Here is a 21,416-nt window from a genome sequence, read left to right on the forward strand (position 1 = left end):
TACATTTAACTTTATCATTTATTTTGTCTTGGACAAGAGGTAAAACGGTATCAAAGTGGTGTGCGACTCGATAACCGAATGGTTTTTTTTCGTACAAAAATTTAGTTTTAGAGCTTTAGTTTTTGAAAAACGCTGCTATAAATGGGCCCTGCTTTAGTTCCATCCTAAACTACGTTTTTAGAACTTTGTATAAAAGCCAAAAAATTGAGCTTTTAAACGATATAAAACTTACTTTTTATTTTCTAAAATAAGAAGTTTATTTATTAATGAAGTTGTAATTAGTACAGTGAATTAGTAACTGACCTTTGGTTATATATTCTTCCTAAACTTGTTTTTCCCAAATTTTTATTTTTGATAATGGAAATTTTCGTACTCCGTGTCAGCTGCATCTTAGTCGAATATGAACTAATTTAAAAGTATGAACAGCTTAACACAAGTTAAAAATTTGTTTTCAATATTACACATCGATAAGTGTACTGAATGTAAATGTGCTATCTAGCGATAAAAGCGATCAAGCCTAGTAGCAGCAACACAATAAAACTGAAGAATGCCAGCTAGAAAGTTAGTGGCACGAGCCAGCAGGCGCACGTAGAGAAGCAACCACATCAGCAGGCTACGCTAGCGGGTCAAGCTACAAGTGCAGTTTACCAAAAACGAGCAAAGAAGTTATCAAGACGAAGCCCTCACAGCTAAAGACTTAAGTTTCAAGTTAGGTGATTTTTAAAGAGTAATTTTTTCCGCGGTCCCTGACAAAAATACCACGCGTCGTCACTGGTTTATAGCAAGAATTTTTATTTAATCTAAATATAATTGTGGTTTCAAAGATTAAAATATTCTAGTTAAAACTTTGGTACTTTATATTTTAATCAAAGACTAATATCGTTAAAAAATTTATACCAACTTAGAAACAAACAATATTTTAAACTAAATTAAAAAATTCCATTATAAATTTAAAAGAAACTATTTAAAAAGTAGTATTAATTAATCAAACAATTTTTTTTTATTTTTATGAAGACCATACTTAAAATCTGACTTATTTAAACTTAATAACATTAAAAATCTAGAAGCCTACTAACTCTTAAATATAAGTATTGTTAATACACTGACAGTAATATATAAAAATAACTAACAGTAGAAATTATTTTTAAACAACAAATAAAGAAATTAATCTTTTATCAAGAGTAAATAAAATAATAGTTTATTTTATAGATTGTTACGTGGAAAACTTTTTGTTTTTCAATTATAAATATATTCAATCACAACATTTGTATAGGAAATAATTACATGTCTTTCCTATAAACAAGCGTAAATATTTACAACAGTGAAGAAAAAAACATGAATATTTTATGTTGCAGAGATGTTTAAACATAAAACTGCTGCAATGTTTATAAATATTTAATGTTGAAGTTCTTACGGAAAGCTCAAGCTTTCCCATTTCTTATATTTCAAAACAAATTTCAAGACTTAATTTAATTTAACGTTTTATGATTATAAAGAAATTTTATTTAAAGTGGTGTAATAGATATATACTTTTCAATATATATTCTTTTACCAAGAAAATATTTCACTGTTTGAATATTTCACTGTTTGAATATTAACACATGAAAGCTTTCCAAGGTGTTATAAAAACAAGATTATGGCAACTTTTGTTGTAATACTCCTTGTATAAACAAACTTGTTCAAGTTTGTACTTGAAGTAAAAAAAATCACAGCTGTAGAATATTCAAGTTTTAAGAAAAACAACAAACTAAACAACATTCTTGAAATTTATATTTTAAATTAAAGAGAAAATTTCCTAAAAGTTGACAAGTAACAAATTTTTTGTTTAACATTTAATTATTGTACACTTAACTTAGCTGAAATAAAGAAATATATCTTTGTTAAAACTATACTTAAAAAGAAAAGAACAAGTTTAAGACGAGTTTTTTTATTTTAACATTAAATGTTCGTATTTTATTTAGTTTCAACAGAAAACAACAATAAAAAACACAGTTACAAAATCACAATTAGACAGATAACGTTTAATTTTGATAAATTTAAATGTATATTTTAAGATTTCTGAGATTGCATAGCTTCCATTTATTATTTTTAAATATATTGTATGCTTATTTTAATGTCTTTTCAATTAAATAAAGAAAATTGTGTTATTACTTCGAATGTTCAGCACCAATTAATTTTACCAAACACTTTTTATATATTTTTAAAAGAATTTTTTTAAATAAAAAAACTTAAAAATGAAACACAGACAGAAATAAAAGTAAAAGAAAATATATTATGCACTTTTTTTGAAAATTTTTTTTTTGTGTTTAAGTAATATCATACATTAGAAAGAGTAAGCATCAAAACTTTGTAGAATAAAAAATGCAAAAAATCAAGTCGTTTAATGCATACTAATTATAAACATAATACATGTTTGTATAATACAGTTTTTATGTTGAAACAATGAATAAATACACAATGAAAAAATGATAATGTTTGAAACAAAAATTGTACAACTATAAAACTGGGCAACTTTTTAGAAATCAACGGTTATTTAATAATCTCATCATTTGGTAAATTTACTGCCCTATACTCCAAAATAAACTCGAAAGTGTTTAACATTTAATTTAGACTGAAACATTTATTTATTTATAAATGCATTTTACGCATCTTTGAATAGTAAATCAAACTAATAATCAAAATACTAAGATTAAATTTTTGCACTTTATTGAATTGTAGAAAAGGAAAAAATATATAATATTATAAAAACATGTATTAAATACTGAGGTTTTATTTTTGCATTGTGCCTTATATTCAATTTAAAATATGAGTTTAATAACAAAAAAATTCAAAAACAGGAAAATATGTTTAAAATAAATAATTTTTAGTCAAAAACGAATAACAATTCCAAACTAAATAACAGTAGCAAAATTTAAATATACACACACATATAAAATATGACAAATTTATATCAACCTCGTAAAGCTAAAAAATGATTTTACTTATCAAAAACGATAAGATATTTTGATATCACAAAAATTATATAAATACTAAAAGTTGTTTTATATACACATGTTTTCTAAAGTAAAAACTTGCATGTTAAAAAATATTCATTATTTATTTTCAATGCAGCCTTATAAGATCTAAATATATTAATTGATAATAAAAACTTAGTAATATATAAGAATAAGTTCAAAAAATACCTTTTTTTAAATAATATTGGTATTAAGACACATTTTTATTTTAATTTAGTTTAAAAAAAGCTTAACTAAAAAAAATATACAGAAAAATTTTTCATAGCAATTTACTTTCTATAAATAAATGAAAATTGAAAAAATATACATTGCCGTTTTATAATTTTATAAATTTTAAAAACTTTTTAGTTGGTATCGATAGAACAATATACAACGATGGCGACTACTCAGTTATTTACAATAATATTACACTGGTAAAATTAGTATATAAAAATATTACATCTTAATAACCCTTTCACTAACGAAAACTAAATTTACCATAGTGATTATCTTTTTTCAACAAAAAAACGTCTTGAGTTATCTTCGCAATAGTCAATGAACGTGTCAGGCTACAAATCTCACAAAGTTACACCGGTAGTGGCGATTCAAACGATGTACTGGTAAACGTAGTCTTTGGCGATGCACGGTTTCGTGTAAGGGGAAAACCACTGATAGGAGAAATTATCTCCAAACACTGATTTCAAGTTCAACCACTTGGATTCACTCCGCCAGTGTTTCTCATTCTTCAACTGTTTAAATTTGGCTTTAGTTATAAAAAACTGTATAACAAACTACTAAATAGTGATTGAGTTATCTAGTTTCACAAGCTTGTACAAGTAGGTATACATACAACTTAGTAGTTGGCTGCTTCTTTTCTTGTTTAATACAAATAATAATTTGTCATAAAATAGACTCTGTTTAGTACTTATGCTTTTTTAATTTAATAAGATGCCAAACTTCTATCAAAACAAAAAAATAGACCAAAGACCATCATATAGTATAAAATCAAAATCAGTATCAAGAGTTTAGTTTAAATTTCTAGCATTTTACTACGTACATTATTCAGTTTTATAAGTTTATTTAAGTAATTACTGTAGAAGTATTTACCTAGTTTTAGTTAGACTTTATCATTCTTGTAATTAGTTTGTGAATAAACTCAACCAAGAAAGATATATTTTTTTATGATAAAGTCAAGCTGAATTGAATCAACAATGCCTGTGATTAAATGCCCTCTTGAGAGTTGCAAATATGAAACACCAGACGTCGATGCTTCTGTAGTTGCCTCTTTGCTTATCATTCACAACAATGTTCACATTAGTACAAATTCTTTAAAACCAAAGCCTCCAAAGATGGACCGTCCTCGAATAGGGATAGACTGCAATGAAGAGGGTTGGAACATATTTGTACAAAAGTGGACTGTTTTTAAAGATAGCATAGAGATGACAGATATAGAAAAACGCCGTCAACTGTACCAGTGCTGTGAGGAAGATCTAGGGGATGCTATTCTGAAGGGACATAAAGATGTAGTAAATTTAAGTGAGCAAGAGCTTTTAAGGAGGATCAAGCCGCTTGCAGTTATTCCTGTTCCAGTTGTTGTACGACGATCAGACTTTCTTAGTGCAAGACAGGATTTGACTGAAAATACTAGATCATTTGCCGCCCGTTTAAAGGGAAAAGCCAGTACATGCTCGTACACATGTAAATGCCCAAAGGATGGTTGTAATCAAATGATAGATTTTACAGACATAATCCTAAAAGATGTCATGGTAACAGGTTTAGCCGATGAGGATATCCGTAAAGAGGTACTAGGATGGGTAAATCTAGATGAGAAAAATGTCAATGAGACAATCGGTTTTATTGAAGGAAAAGAGATGGCACGTGATGAAATGTCAAAACCCGCTGTTACAGCATCAGTTTTCTCATACAAATCCTCAAAGAAAACCACACAAAAACCAAGTGGTAAAATAACTTGTGACACATGTAATAAATTAACTGATAAATTTATTTGGAGCAGTAAAAATATGAGGTATATTGAGTGTTCTGCCTGTAAAAAATGCTGGTTAAAGTCCTGTAAAAAAATTTATCAAAGTCATCAAAATTATGCTGATGAGTCAAATGCACTTCTAGTTAATGGATTGTATACACAAAACTTTGATAGCCTTTGCAGCCGAGGTCGTAGAAAAAATATGTTCGAGCGGAAAAACGCGAAGAAGAAAAAGGAGGTACAGGGACAGAAAAATATACTTTTACACACTGGATCGCGAAGAAATTTAAAGAAGTCATTACCTTACGTTAGAAAGAGTGTTATGACCTACAATAACCCGCAGATCTCAAAAATGTGGCATGACGTTTGGAATAAAAAGGAAGAATCTCTCAGTATTTGTTTTGTTAAGTCTCTGGAAAATATAAGTGAGAACACAAAATCGTTGCCACCACTAAATTGCGGTGATCATGTCGTGATACTAAATCGAACAGGTAACTTTCCTAGCAAGTGGGGGAATAGTAGAGCGGTGGTGGAAGTGAAGGACTGCCATCAATGTGTTGTCAAAGTTGATGGATCAGGTCGCTTAACTGCTCAAAATCGTAAGTTTCTGAGAAGATTTACCCCTCCTGTTTGCAAATCTCTAAGTAGTATCCCTTTTCTGAGAAAGGCAAACATACCACTGTAAAAGTTTGTCTTTTCTGTAAGGTTGAGAAAAAGATGTCAAGAAAAGTTTTAATGTTCTTTGTTTTTATAGAAGGAAGATTTTTTTTTGTGAAGTATTGTGTAATTTCCTTCTGTACTAATGGTTTTCTTCAAAATTGATGTTGAACTGGAATGGCTCGGATTTGCTTTGATCTATATTTTCTTGACTTATATTTTCTACAGATAAGCAAACAGACAGCCAAAGTTTACTGCGAACAACAATGTGTCCGGGATGAGTGTGTGAAACTATCGGATTGTTTGCAGCGTTTCCGTGTAAGACTTTACGATGCTTTTCAAAAGCTTCGTGCCACCGATGATGCTGATATTCATTTATTGTCAAGTTGGAATGTTCACTGTAAATTAATATTTTATGGTCTAATAAATGATTTTCAGTCCAATGGTGACGTTCTTAAGTTTGTAGTTGACTTTGCAGCAGACTAGTCTAACAGCCATCTGTTCAAAGTGATCTCGGATGAGGACGCAGAGACTGACTTTCAAAAATTCGAACTGTTGGCTAGTATCGAGTATTTGGAAAATAAGTGTAGCAGTATTTCGCCAGTGTTCAATGCTATCAGTAATGCACCTTCTACTTTGTTTGAAGTCGAAAATATGACAAAGGTGTTTATCAGCAAATGAAGTGAAGTTTCAAGATGGTTAGATGAATGACGAGTGGTTTTGTTCTTCAAAGCTGAAAAGTTCGAATCGGTGAAGCAATTATGTTTTTAAATGCTTGTATTCAGCAACTGAGTGAAGAAAAGTAAAGATTAAGTCTCAATTTTTTTTGTTACAGTTTGTTTGTTTAAGTTGTAGTTTGTTTTAGCAAATCATTTATTAGTGAACTAAGTTAATCATAATTTTTGAAATGTTTTTGTCTTTTTGAGTTTAATTTCGTTGAATTTTAGACCTGAAAAATGCGTTTAAGTTGTAAAAAATTGTTTAAAAAAAATAAAAAAAATTTGTTATGCTAGGTAAATTTGCCGTTTTATCTCCTTAGTAGATAAAATCTGGGGGGAGATGTAGAAGTATTTACCTAGTTTTAGTTATGTTTTGTGTTACAGACTTTATCATTCTTGTAATTAGTTTGTGAATAAACTCAACCAAGAAAGATATATTTATTTAATTACATGTACTGTACAAATTTTAAGTTTTTGTCTAAAGGGTTTTAAATAGTTTAGAGTAATTTAAACGTGGGACTCATTTTAGTGCCTTTACCTATCTTTTGTTGCAGAAGAGAAGCTAAATTAGACAAAAGATATTCTACACAAGTTTAAGGTTAAAAATACTATAAACTTGAATTATAAAGCAAATAAAAGCTTAAAACAAACTTGTTCAATGGCAGTCTCGTTTGTGCATATACCGTGCATTTGTGTGCTGAACATAATGAGTGTGAACAAGAAGAACAGCAATGATTCGAACAACAACAATATTGTCAGCAGTAATGGCGTTGGTGTTGTTACGCTTATACAGTGCGAATTGTTGAAACATCCTGTGTTGAGTTGTTAATTATAAATATTGTTATTATGGTGAATAAAAACTTGAATAAAATTGTGGTATTTAGTTGCAAATTTTATTTTCATAGTGCACATAATAAGTAATAAATAACTCTTATTTACCCGAAACTGTTTTTGTGAACTTTTTGTTTCATTATGTTTACAAAAAAGGTTTTTTACAATATAATTAAATTATGTCATACTATTTTAAAGATATTAGTAAAATATTTTTATTTTTTGTCTAACAAATGCACAAGTTAGTTGTTGTTTTAGAAAACCTCTTTTAAGTAAAAATATTACTTAATTAAAACAAACCAATAGTTCTGAGTATTATCATTATGATGGCGTGTAGAGATATAGAGGCAATGTAAAACGTGAAAAGCACGAAAAACTTTTGATTTTTTTCACCAACGCAATTGTTTATCCACGGGCAATGGTGGTCCATTTTGCGTATGCACCTTCTGTAGACAAATATAAATGAGTTACAAACTAAAAAACATATCTGTTAAAAAAACAATTCAGCGATATTACGTTGAAAACATTTTACAATAAAACGATTACAACATCTACAACAGAAAAAATATACTGAGGTCTGCAGTATTCAGCGTTTTAAATCCAGTATTAGTAAAGTATACAATTCAAAAGTTTATTTCGAAACGAAACAATTAAGTGATTTTTGCTAATTTGCTTAAGTTGCTGGGAGAGTGAGAAGCAACCTGTTTTTTCGAAAAAAAAGTTAACTTAATTAAGTATGTAAATTACAAAGCTTTTTGGTAAAGACTACTTCTTAGAAACTTTAATTAAACAAAATTCAGCTAATTGTTTACTGTTATTTATTTATTAAAGCAAAGTATTTTCTTTATTTGCTCAAAGTATTTTCTGGTTGACAATATTGAATAACTATTGAATTAAATAAATATTTACAGTTTATCTACTTTGTTGTAAACTTAAACAAACAACTTATAAATACATTCTTTAAAATATAAGTGTTTTTATTACTGTTAAAATCTTGAATTATATATTTTTTGAAAGTTGTACCACTTTGTTAAGGATTGAAACCAAGAATAAACAACTCTTTTTTATGTCAGTGGGATTATCTTAAAGACTTTATTCAAAATTATAATGTTTTTAAATTAAACTATAACAACCAATTATATTTTAATTTTATAATATATATTATAAATAGTATAGTGAACATTCTTACTTAGTTCGTCAACTTATAACATTTTTTTTAATTGAGAAAATAAACAAAACTTCAGTACTTCGATGAAAATATGGCACTAATAAAAACATGAAAGAATTTTATAAATAAGCTTCAGTTTTAACTGCTTCGTATTTTGAGTGTTATAATTAATAATCTTTATTCAAATTAAACAAGTACGTTCACTTAAATAAGATTTTATTTACAAATTAATTTATAGACGATGTCATTGTTAAACTGTATCTAAGTTTTAACATTTAAACACAATGTACATGCAATGTAAAAATAAATTTATATTATATAGTAAACACATACTGCTATAAATCTAAAATTGTTTTTAAAATGAGTAATACTTGCTTTCAAAAATATTACTAACAATTTTCCTTGTTACGTTTATAAACAAAAATTGTATTGTAATATAGCTTTGAATAAGACAACGAGTTCTAAAAATTGTTTATACTATATGTTTCTTTTACTCATAAGTTAGTCCAAAAAGTATCTAAAAGAAACACACTTTTAATTATATACCTGATAAAAGAAATCTTTATAAATGTTTATCTTTTTCATAAGTTTTTCTACAGTTAAGATAGTTAAGATGAAATTAAAACTAAATTAAATGTGAAGTTTATAAACATTAATAAATCAAAGTAACACAACAAATATAAGACTAAGAGTTTATTACACTAACGTATTATGTGTTCTTTTCGAAACTAAAAAAAAAATTATTTAAATGAAAAATGAAACTTTTAACTACGTCATTGATTTGAAATTTGTTTATAAAAATTCATCAGCAAAAAAAAATGTTTATTTTTTTATAAATACATCTTTCCTTTACCAAGAAACTTAATACTCTGCTTATTCTAAAATATTTAGCAGGAAAGTTTTTTTTTATGTAACGAAAAAAGTTTTTAATTATTTTTTGAGTGTTTATAACTTCAAAAAATTACTTAATCTATATTTATTTTTTATTTTATATCTACCAACAAACTACTTAAGATGATTATTTAACATATAAAAAAGCTCAGTTTTTTATACTTTAAGAGTGATTTTAAGTACAAGCACATATCTTAAACAACTAAAGATTTCTCAAACAATAGTACAAAAATTACTCTAATTATTACTTTACAAAACTTATTGTGAAAAAAACTACTAGTAAGATATTAGCTTCCGCGAAGCCATTAATCTGTTTTGTTAGAAGCTAATTAAGTTTTGTACATTTTAGATAAATCTCTTTATTTTATTGTAATTTCTGTACTTTATAACACCAAAAGTGTTATTTTTGGCCTGTATAAACAGAATAACAAATTCACTTAATACTAAATAATAAAACAAAACCTGTTTAAATTTTGTATGATAAAAAGTGCAAATGTAAAAACTATCATTAATGCATAGGTTTGTATAAAACTTAAATTCTTCAAATATTTAAAAATTTATTATTGTAAGCTTGTAAATAATTTATACTATATGCACATTTTTGAACAAAGTATAAAAGATTACATGCGTCTTTAAAGTGAACACAGCTTTTTAAAGCCTTTAATTGACATAAGACGAAATTTTAAACTTCAGTTTAATAAGTTGTTTTAATCATTTTTGACAATATATTAACTTTAAGTCTTTTTATTCATTGTTTTGGTTGCCTTTAGCTAACTGAGGCACTGTTTAAGGACAAACGTAAATATACTTACATAGTATTAGCCATTTAACACTAAGTGAATAACAGCTTATTTTCATAGCTACGATAACACTTTGAAATTTAACTTTTCTTTTTAGCTGCACATAAATAATGCAAAAAAAAATCACTAAATTATGCATTTTGTATTAAATTTGAAAACTTTAAAAAATAGTGGCATTTTAGCACAAAATCAAAATTATTCCTTCCTTTTCAAACTACTTATGAAAGCTCTATTTTTTTCATAAGTTTAATTTTACTAAATCTACATTGTTTTAGCTAACTTTTTTCATCTTATTCAGACAGATATCAGCTTAGTTTAAAAAAATACTTTATAACTTTTTTTAAATACTTCTTAATGATCCTAACACTATTTTTTGCAAGCTCAAACTTCACATATAAAAATGCGAATACTCCAATTTAAGTAAATTATTTTTTTCAGTGCAATGCAATTTACAGAGATTACATCATTTATATAAAAAACGTTTACATCTCAAACTCGAGTTAAGCATCAACAGTTAATATTCCATAGAACTGTGTTTTCAAATCAAAACAGCGAAGTTTTCTACTTCAAACAAGTTAAATAACATAAAATTATATTTTAACTGGGGTGCAGTTGTTTTTAAACCGATTTGTTTATTCTGAAATCTGACGAAGAAAAAAAACTTTTAAAACCAAACTTTGCAATAATTAATATAATAATAATGACAATTAATTTTAGTTTTTACATAGGCTTTTAAAATAAACGGCTATAAAATAATACTACTTATTGAAATTAAGCCAAAATGAAACATGTGATAAAACATGTCAATTTTTTTTTAAAGAATGTTAAGTAAAGCATTTAGCGGAGCAATTACATTTTGCAAATCTAAATTTTACTGAAAATATCATTTTGAACGGTTTTTCCAACTTAAACCAGTTACTAAAAAAAACATTATTTTTAAAACAAAAACCAAATTTTTATTTTGCAATACTTTGTAGCATAAATGTATGGTTGCCACTGATCAAGCTGAGAAAAATTTCCTGACTTTTTACCAAAATTTTTCTGAATTTTCTAAATCAAACTCTCAAATTAAACTTATACTAAAATACATAATCTAACACTTGAAACTATATAAAGCTTTCAATCTAATTTTATTAAAGGTTAAAAACAACAGTTTTTTGCTAAATTCTGTCATCAAACTTCCAGTACATCACTTAAACCATCTGTGTATGATTGATGACTGTAATAAACAGCTCTATCAGCAAAATACTTGTATTATTACCTAATAAACACAGCTTGTCTGAAAAAAAGACACATTTTTTTAGAACTTCCTAGTATAAATGTATCTAATTAAACGAAACGACATATAAGGAACTTTTACAATTAAAACATTAAAACAATTAAGAACCTTATCAAATGCTGTTTTTTTAAATGTATGTAATAAAATTTATTTTCTCTGTTTTTTTATTAGCACTTCAACCTCTTCATCTAATGAAAATATGGTTTCCTTCATCCATCTGCATTCCGCTTCATTTTCTTGGCAGTTAAAATCATTTGCCTCATTTTATTTAAATCGCTCTCATCTGCTGCCCCTACACTTGTTGAAGAGAATTTTTTTTCTAAATCAAGCCACAACTTGTGGGCTTCATTTCTATTTTTTTGGCACTTATTTATTTTTACTTTCAATTATAAAATATTTCCTCTTATCATTTAGTATAAAATTTGTAACAAATAAAATATACTCTTATTTACTTTAAAAACTTAAATTACTCTACAAAAAATACAAATAATAAGTAAACTTAATCTTGGCATATACCTCTCTTATAACTTACTTTATAAGCTTAAACAACTTTGAAAAAATTATAAATAGGTAAAGTATACACATGTTACATAAAATACTAAACTAACTGCTTAGTAATAAAGAACTCAATTATTTACTTAAACAAAAAAACACTTTAATTCTAAAATTATACTAGATAAACTTTTGTGTATATATCACAGTTTCACTAAGGAAGTGTCCTTGCTACAGATCATCAATACTAAAAAGCTTACAAAATCTGCTTGTTTAAGTAAGGTACTTGTTCAATATGTTAATAGATAATTTTTGCAGTTTTGTAAAGAATATTTTACTTATTTATACCAGATGAAGGCATTGGAAATAAAATTAGATATTTTTGTAAATTTCTAGAAAAATTTTGGAATTTTCTTCTGACTTTAAAGGACTTAAACTGACAAAAACCTACTTTTTTTAAATTTTATCAAATTTCCTGACATTTCCTGACTTTTGTAGTTTATTAAAATTTTTCCTGACTTTTCCTGATTTCCTGACTTTTCCTGACCGAGTGGCAACCCTGTATATAATTACTGTCATAATGAATGTTTGAATAAAATAAAAAATATTTTGTAGTACGTAAGTTGTTTTTGTTAGATGTAACTAACTTAACATTTCTTTTTATTTTATAAAATTTAAAATAAAAGAAACTCTAATCTACGAAGTTACCTTATTTATTTTTTTAACCATAAAAAAAATTAATCACATGTGCACAACATAGTACAAACAACTTTTCAATTTAAGTATAATCAATAACTCATTATTCCTATTAAGTAAATATATAATGTAAAACTCGAAAACGTACACACAAATGTAAAATATATTTGATTAGTAAAAGTATAATGTTGTACTTTTTACTTTTTGAATTGAACAATAAAAAGTGCATAAATTTATCAAAAGTTATGGGAAGAAAAGTTATCAATATTTTAATATTTAAATCATTAAAAAGAAAACAAAATATCGTATTAGGTGTTTTAGATACCTTCAGATGCTAATTTATTCGTATTTTAAAATAATTGTAAAAGTTTTAACGAACCTGCATACAGAGCAGTGATGGGCTCTCTCAGGTTTGATGCTGCAGCATTTTTGACATTTGTATACAATTTCACCAGGTTGCAGTTGCATGCTGTTTATCATCTCTTGTGTGGCGTTGCCTGGTTAAACAAATTGTGTTGAGGTGTTGTATACTTTAAGTATTATAATGATCAAAATTCGTTACGGAATTTTTTATTTGTTAGTTTATTTTATTTTCAGTAATTTACGAAAAATAATAATTTCTTATTTAGTAATAACAAATGGTATATTCAATAGGCAAATCTTCTACATTGCATTTTCTGGTAAAACGACTAGAGGTAAAATAATTTAACTTTTCTAGTAATTTATTATATGGAACGCCTTTAAATTCTTATTTTACAACTGGTAGAATTCATTCACAATATATAATGTAGCAGTACAAAAAAAAAGTTAGTATGTAATCCTCCTTTAGAAAGTTGATAAGAGTTTTATGAATTTTCTGTAGTTAAATTTTTACTCGTTTCTAGTAGAAATTGTATAAATAGCAAATGTAAAGAAATAATTAGTGATAACTTCTTTTAATGTATTTTCTTAAAAAACATTGTGACATATTTTGATGTAACAATAGAAGAACTTACATAAAATAGTAATAACACTAAAGTAAATGCAATAAAACTATTTTAAACAACTTAAGTTTAGGTTGGGAAGAATTAACTAACAAGTGTTCTTATAAAAACTATGACTTTTATAAATTTACAACTAAGTATTCTAAGCAAAAAATTATACAATACATTAAGGTGATAACGGCTATAATTTGGAACAGACTCTTTTTAATTAAACATGGTCTTATTTTGAAGACTTTTAAAATGTTATATTTTTACAACTTTTTAAAGTTTTAAACACTAAGCTCCTAATGAAAGATTCAAAATAACAGGACAACCAAAACATTCCAACTATTTTTATTCTTCAACTTTTTACAACAACAATTACTCTTAAACGTAAAAATAAAACTATATTTATTTGAAACAAATACAAACACTATCTGTATATTTAAAGAGTATTTTTTCAAAAATGTCTCAATGCTACTTTTACAATTATGCAAGAAGCAACCGCGGTTCCTACCCCACCCAATTTTTATTTATTTTGTACTATCACCATACCCCTAACCCTTACCCGCTCACAAATTCGATTGAGGGAATTGTGCGCGGGTGGGAACTAAGCGGTTCTCGCAATTTAAAGTTTGAATCCTTACCTTTAAAAGCTAAAAAATTATATTTGTTTATTACTTTCTATTTGGAACAACCAAAATAAAACACTTTGCTTTAACTGACAATATCTCAAAGTTTTAATGATGTTTTTAAAAGTTATTTAAAGTTATATTAAACTTATATTTTAAGTTTTTAATTTTAATTCATAAAAAGATTACATCCAACTGTTGTGACTTAAAGAATGTTTTTAACGTGTTGCAACTATATTTGGAACAAATATTTTAAAGGATTAGGTTATGATGAGTTCTAAATGTTAAGGATAATTTATGCAATTAACTTAATGAAAAATATAAATACTTAAGTAAAAAGTTGACTTCAAACATGAATGCTAATTATGTTGCGCTATATTGTAATAAACTTTTTATTACAAGAAAAACAAGTATATGCATAAAACATGAGTGGGAAAAATGGTTATTAAAAAGTCCCAAGCAATATAATAAAAACTAAGTTCCAGTAATAATATTTGATCAGAAGGTTCATTTTTAACCAAATAATTTAAACTGTTTGTGAAAAAACCTATAAAAACGGCATTTAAATCACCAGTGATGTGTGGTTAAAATTATAAAACAGCTGATACTTAGTAATAAACTGAATGACAAAACAGGAAAGTAGAGTTTCAGCACATTAATATTAAAAGTTGTAAATAATTCAACATTTCCACTTAAAAAAATTCTTAAAGTAAAAGTATAAACTAATTTCAGCATAATTTATAAAAATTAATAATGCAGAACTACAAGAATTAAACTACATAGTCATACATATTTTGAATAAGAATTTAAGTCATTAAAAATTCCTGTTTACAGTATTCAAAAAACTAATGTTCAATTTCTGTTTAATTTGGACTATTATACTTGTTTTAAAACACCAGCTTATCAAAATGAGCAATCATAGTAAAAATTACAAAAAACACTAAAAAACAACACATATTAATTTACTTAAAAATTATTTCAGTATAAAAAAAGTAATACTAATTTTTCAAATTAAGTTTGTTTGTATGTATGAGGCTAGTAAAAATATTTTCAAATTTACACCTACAAAAAATATCTTTTTTTTTTAACTATTATTTATCTTTTGTTAAATTTGTATGAAAAACACTATCATTTTTTAAAACATACTTCGTAATAAATTATTTTACTTAAACATTTTATTTTTAAATTGTATTTTTATGACTGCATTGTCTTTTCAAGTATTAAAAACTGTTTGAAAGTTTTATGAACTTATTAATAAAAACTAACAAAACTTAGATCACAAACATTTACAATATATATGATCAAAAAATGCGTCAACAAGAAATAAAATTTACAGTTGACAAGTCAAAAATATAATATTTTAATTAACAGTGTCAAGACTGAACGAACAAGTTTACAGTTGGTATGCAATTTAACAAAAAGTTTTAAAATAGAAGTTAAATCACAAGTAGAAACATTAAAATAAAAATATTTTTGCTGTTTATTACATAAAATTGTACAAAAAAAAACTATTTAACAAAAAGTAGTTTTAAATAACAAATAAAAGAACAACAACACCTAGAGTTTGCAGTCATAAAAAAAAAGATAAGTGAAATAAATACTAATATAAAGGTATAAAGTACTACGAATCCACACATTCCAAATCTACAAACTATTATGGTACTAGTAATTAAATTTATATGGATAAAAAACAAACAGTATAAATTATAATGTATGTTTTTTCTATAAAACAATTATGAACCTAAAGTTAAAATTATGTATATTAACATTTACTACGTCGTTTTAATATCTGATAGACAATTATGTGTAATTAGGTAAATGTATTACTGTTAAATTGTGGTATCTTCTGATATTTTTAATGGAAAAATAAACAGTATATACTTGCTTTAGTAAGTCAAAAAAAATTGAAAGTATTTACAACAAAAAATTTATTAATAAACTGTTTTTGTTTGTTACTTAATTATAACTTATCAAACAAACCAATAGGAACAGCCCCAGGGTCGGTGGTCATCGATTTGAAGTGGCTGCTCAACGCCAGCGTGGCCAGGAATGTGAACAGCATCCAATTAAACAAACTGTACAGCGGTTGCTCGCTGAAATCAAGCAGCACCAGTGACACCACAAACTCAGCAAACACAACCAGCATCCAGGTGATTACGGCGCACACAATACCGCAACCGTCACGGATGAACCACAAGTTGGTGAAGTTTCTGCGGTACCACCTCTTCAACATTGTTTGTTATAAATTAAAACTTCTGAAAAAAAAACTAAGATAAACATAAATTGAACTAAATTGAACCATATGATAGTGAAGTTCTTGTGTAACATCTTACAGCTTTGAAAAACTTATAAATAACTTAAAAAGCATAAGAAAGATAAGACATAAGTCAAAGATACCTCAGTTTGTAGCTAAAACTAAAAATACCTATACATTAGCAGGGTAAAATTTTACAGTGAAAAAAAATGTTTTAAGAACAAAAGATAACCTTAAAAAATAAAATAAAAAGTGAAAGTATATGCATTTTTAAAGATAATTTAATAGTTGCAGAGTCCTTTGGGCTTGATATTTATGATTTTTCTACATTTTTTGCTGGTTAAGGGCATAGGGAGGGTATAAACATTTTTTTCAAAAGTTGGTCTTATTTTCTTATGGGAGGCACAAACTAAAACAGCGGATAACTAGAAATCACTAAAATTTATCTCCGTAGAAGAAGATAGATTTTTAGTGAAATAGTCTATCATTGCTGTTTTAGTTCACGCCTCCTATAAGATCCTATTGTTGCCTCCAACTTTGAACCACTATATCTCAAAAATTATTTTGAATTTTTTAAATCTGTAAAAAGCATCTTGTAGCCTAGTAAAAACTATATAAAATAAGACCAAATTGTGAAAAAAGTGTTTTACACCCCTATGCCCTTAATACCAATAATTTTGTGGTTGTTGCCAAATGACAAGCAAAAAAGGGTTTACGTTAAACAATACTTATACATATTTTGAAAATTAGGCGAGCATGTGAGATTAGACATTATCAAGTTGGTTTGCTTGACTTCTGTAAATATAGGGTTGTTATTCTTATTTTTTGCCTGAATGACCAAAAACTAGCTTGAGTATATGGGAAAATTAATATTAGTGTATAAAGTTTTTTAAGCCAAAAACTGAAAAAGAAAACTGTTTAATCAGCTTTAACACTTCAAATTATAAAAAAATATCATAAACACTTAACATTATAAAGAAAACACTTACAATAATATATCAAAAACTAGCCTGAAGTTTAGGAATAAAGTTCATTTTAGCAGGTGTTAACTTTAAACAAGCATGAAACTTTAAATAATACAGAAAAAAATGAAACACTCTAATACTTAATGCCTTATAACAGTATCTATCATATTGTAAATGATAGTGATTTATTTTTTGATTTAAATTTAATTGTTGACATATAAAAATTGTTAGAAGTCCATATACTTTGTCATAATTTTTGTTTTAATTCCAGTTTTTTTTTCAAGTTCTAAGTTTTCCCCAATACTTCTAGATATTAAATAAAATGGTCACCATGGCAACTGGTAGAATAGTAAAAATATTAAAAACTGTACAAAGTAAAAATTTTTATATTAAAACCTACTAATTGAAACTAATACAAACAAAAAAAAAATGAATCAAGTCAAATAAAAATTAAATATTCTTTAAGGGCATAGGAAATCAAACTTTTTTGTTTAATAAATTTTACATAAAAGCTAAACATACAAATTATAAGCTAGTTTTTATAAAACAAAAAAAAACTTAATTAATTTTTGAGATTGCCATTTTATATGGAACCTATTGAGGTCACTAACTTTGATTGCTTTATCTTGAAATTTAATTTAAACTTTGGTAATTGGTTAAAATATCTAGTAGTTCAGATTAAAATCTACAAAACAAGACAGGGTGGCAACTGGTTTTTGGAAAATTTTCACCAGGTTTTCAAAATTTCTAAAGCGTTTTTAGTAGTAAACTAATGTTTAAAAAATGTGTTTTTTTTTATAGATTTAAACTACTTAAACAATAAAATTTTGCTATTATTTAATCTTTGTTTTATTCTACTGAAAGCTGTACTAATATTTTGAATCAATTTCTTTGTAGTTCTTCTCATACAATTAATTGTCAAAATTTGTTGTTAGTTTCAATGTGTTAGTTTTTTTATTTTAGTTTATCTACCTATTTACTTAAAATTATATCTAAAACTTGCAACAACTAATAAATAATAAAAAAGAACACAAGAACTAAAAAAACTAAAATAACTTACATCTTGTCTTGTATTTCTACTTGTTTCACTCTGCACTAGTCTTTTAATACATTATTCCTAACTAAATGATACTTATTATAGCTACTTTGAATGGGAACCGCTCATTTCCAGCCTGCAATCATTTCCCTCCCAATCGATTATAAGAACTGCTTACAAGTCAAGGGTAAGGGGTAACAATGATAGTAAAAAAAATTAAATAATAAATATAAATATAACAATAATATTAAAAATAAAGGAAAAATGAAAAGTTTTGAAAGGGAATTTTGCCCTGGTGGGATTTGATAAGATCAGAAATGATTGCGGGTGGGAATTATCAGTGTGCCACTTTAAATAAAGTAAATACAACTAATGACTTATAACTAATACTATAAAATTTATATTTATTATAGCTGATATAATTACATTGGGTATAAAATATTGCATTAGAGAATTTTACTTGGATCTGGTCTTTTTCTAATTTACCCTTAGTTTTTTCTTTAATCTAAAATCTATTAAGCCATAAATAGGTTTTTGTAGATGGACATCTCATGACATTTAAAACAATAGAAATGAAAGTAAAAATTTATTTTTATTAGTTAGAGTAAAAATTGAACTAATATTTTATCAATTATTTTTTAAATACTTGTAGTAATGTTTTTTTAAAGTGTAAAACTGATATCAAATTATTAAAAAGATAAAAATTATAATAATTCTAGGTTTTTAAATATTTGGTACAAAACTACAGGTTGTGACACAATTTTTGTTACACAATGCAAATAAGATCGCCTTTTCCAATTAATTTATTAGTACACAATAAAATTTCCTGGATCAGAATGGACCTTGATCTTGCTAGATTCTTTTGAAGTTGTTGGAGAATCTAATTGCAGAGGCGGAATCTAATATTGTCTTCAGATTCTTCCTTAGCTTCTTCAGCTGCTGCTATTAAAGCAGCACCAACTAAGCAAAACATTTTTAACTTGGAATTTTAAAGTAATATTTTGCTTGTTGTAAAATCAAAACTTATTTTGTTATACTTCGTAAATTAGACATCATAAAATTGTAAACATAAAAAAGTTATGCTTATTTATTTAAACTGTACATTATCAGTAAATAACTTTTCATTTTTACTACTCACTAATTAGGCTTATTTGTTTACAAGATGATGGACATTCGTTCTTCAAAAACTAAAACCCTAGGTAAATAGTATACAATGTAGCATTAAATCGCAATATTGCATCACACGCTAAAATGTATACAGTAAATACATGTTTTTTTGTAAAATATAAAGGCCAAAAAACTTTATAAGTTTGTTTATAAACATATCAAAACCAATTTCACGCCATAATCAAAAAAGAAAACTTCTTTTTTTAAAGTAGTAATATAGATGAATATTCTTTACTACTATAATCGTACAAGTCTAAAAAGCTACATAAAGTACTGGTTTTTAAAGCTAACAGAAACCTAAAACAATTTTTAAGTTTGTTTAAAAAAAAAATGTTTGAGGCGTTGGTGATTTACGTTTCTTAACTTCAAAATTAAATTACTCACTACTAAAAGTGATTTGAAAATATGTTATTTTATTTTAATTTAAATTAAGGAATTTAAAAAAACATACTTTATATAAACGTGTTTTAGTTTTTATGTTTTTCAAATTGTATTTTTTATAAGCATACTTAAGTAAAATAGACAAATTAAAATTAAGAATTTTCAAATTTTACATATATTTATGAAAATAAATTGTTTTACTTATAATTTATTCAAAAAAATAAGTAAACTTTAGCTTTAAAATTGTTTAACTAGACTATTTTTTATTTTTTACCTGATTGCTTAATTTTTTTAGTTGCAAGTATACAAAACTTTGACAAAACATATCTTTAATTTAAAACAGAAGATTAAATGTTAACTTTAAGGCTTTTTTAATTATTAAGCTTAATTCTTAAGTACAAATAGTTTATAGCCATTTCTTAGATAGTTCCAAAATACCAGATAAATAAAATATATCTTGTTATAATTTTCTTCAAATAGATAATTTCAACGTGAAATTTTATGAAACTTAGCTTGGACCAATATTCTATATAAACAAAATAACATAATTACAAGTTTAATTTAAGTAGCACAAATTTATCTTTTTTAACACAATCAAAAATGAAAACAAGCCATTTGAAGGTAAATATTAACAGTTGTACATTCTTGCTGTATACGATAACTTTAAATACAGTTGATAAAAGTTATTAGAGCTAACTTTAGTTAATAAATTCAAAAGACTATATTTTCAAATGTAAACTTCTTAAAAAAATATTTAAACTTATGACATTTTAATAACAGAGCATAATTAAAATATATAGCTTATACACTATGCATACAAAATAAAACATTCAATGATAAAAAAGTGATAACTAATGTCGTGAAATTAATAAACTGCATGGTATACGATACTAGATACAGCTGTTGGTTAATACTGTACCTTAATAACTTATAAAAAAACAGCATTGTAATGTTAACAATTCGAATTGGCACCATCAACGTTTAAGCGAGGAACAACATCTACCAAATTGTTATTGTTGTTGATTGCTCTGTTCGTTGAAACGTTTTATTTGATCTTCGCTGATGAGTGGTATTAAAATCTCACCAGTTGGAAATTTGAAATGCAAAATTGGGAAAGTTCTTGCTTCAGGATTGCTTCGAAGTTTTTCCTGATCATAATATAAAAGTAGCGTTTGTTTATTTTATATATATTTTAAATACTTCTATAACAGGTAATGACTTTTTAAACACGACAATAATAACAGCATATCATTGTTTTAAATTTTACAAAGACAAAGTTTAACTTTTTAATTAATAAAACAAACCGTAATTTTATACCCAAATGGTAGCCAATTATTAAATCCGGCAAACAGATTCGGGTGTTCACAAATAAGTATAAATATTTTCCACATTGCTTCCATAGTGTCAATTCTGCAAAAGTAAATATTAATTCTGTGTTTACATTTGACTGCAAAGTACGTCAGTATTAAAAACTTTTACGTATTGAACTATATTATTGTTTTATTTTAT

At 25.9% G+C, this 21,416-nt stretch overlaps 1 protein-coding gene across 1 annotated transcript; it reads right to left on the reverse strand.

The window, feature by feature from the left end:
• Window positions 1–3,204: 3,204 nt before the first annotated feature.
• Window positions 3,205–16,354, reverse strand: LOC145840153 (palmitoyltransferase ZDHHC3-like). Its single transcript, XM_082947301.1, has 5 exons — window positions 16,085–16,354; window positions 12,890–13,007; window positions 7,485–7,630; window positions 7,005–7,165; window positions 3,205–3,742 (listed from the first exon to the last, which is right to left on the reverse strand). The coding sequence occupies exons 1-5, from the start codon at window positions 16,335–16,337 to the stop codon at window positions 3,599–3,601; spliced, it is 822 nt and encodes a 273-aa protein (XP_082803427.1). The 5' UTR covers window positions 16,338–16,354; the 3' UTR covers window positions 3,205–3,598.
• Between the last annotated feature and the right edge of the window lie 5,062 nt (window positions 16,355–21,416).

This window comes from Thalia democratica, chromosome 7, assembly GCF_965202585.1.
Source record: "Thalia democratica chromosome 7, ktThaDemo2.hap1.1, whole genome shotgun sequence".
Lineage (NCBI taxonomy): Eukaryota > Metazoa > Chordata > Thaliacea > Salpida > Salpidae > Thalia > Thalia democratica.

What these genes read in the sequence shown, in the direction of transcription:
- LOC145840153 (XM_082947301.1), bottom strand. Translation starts at nt 16,337, where the DNA reads ATGTTGAAGAGGTGGTACCGCAGAAACTTCACCAACTTGTGGTTCATC. An exon ending in CATCACTGCTCTGTATGCAG is followed by an intron (nt 7,631 to 12,889) that starts GTTCGTTAAAAC and finishes ATTTGTCTACAG; the next exon opens with AAGGTGCATACGCAAAATGG. An exon ending in ACGAGACTGCCATTGAACAA is followed by an intron (nt 3,743 to 7,004) that starts GTTTGTTTTAAG and finishes AAATTTAAACAG; the next exon opens with TTGAAGAATGAGAAACACTG.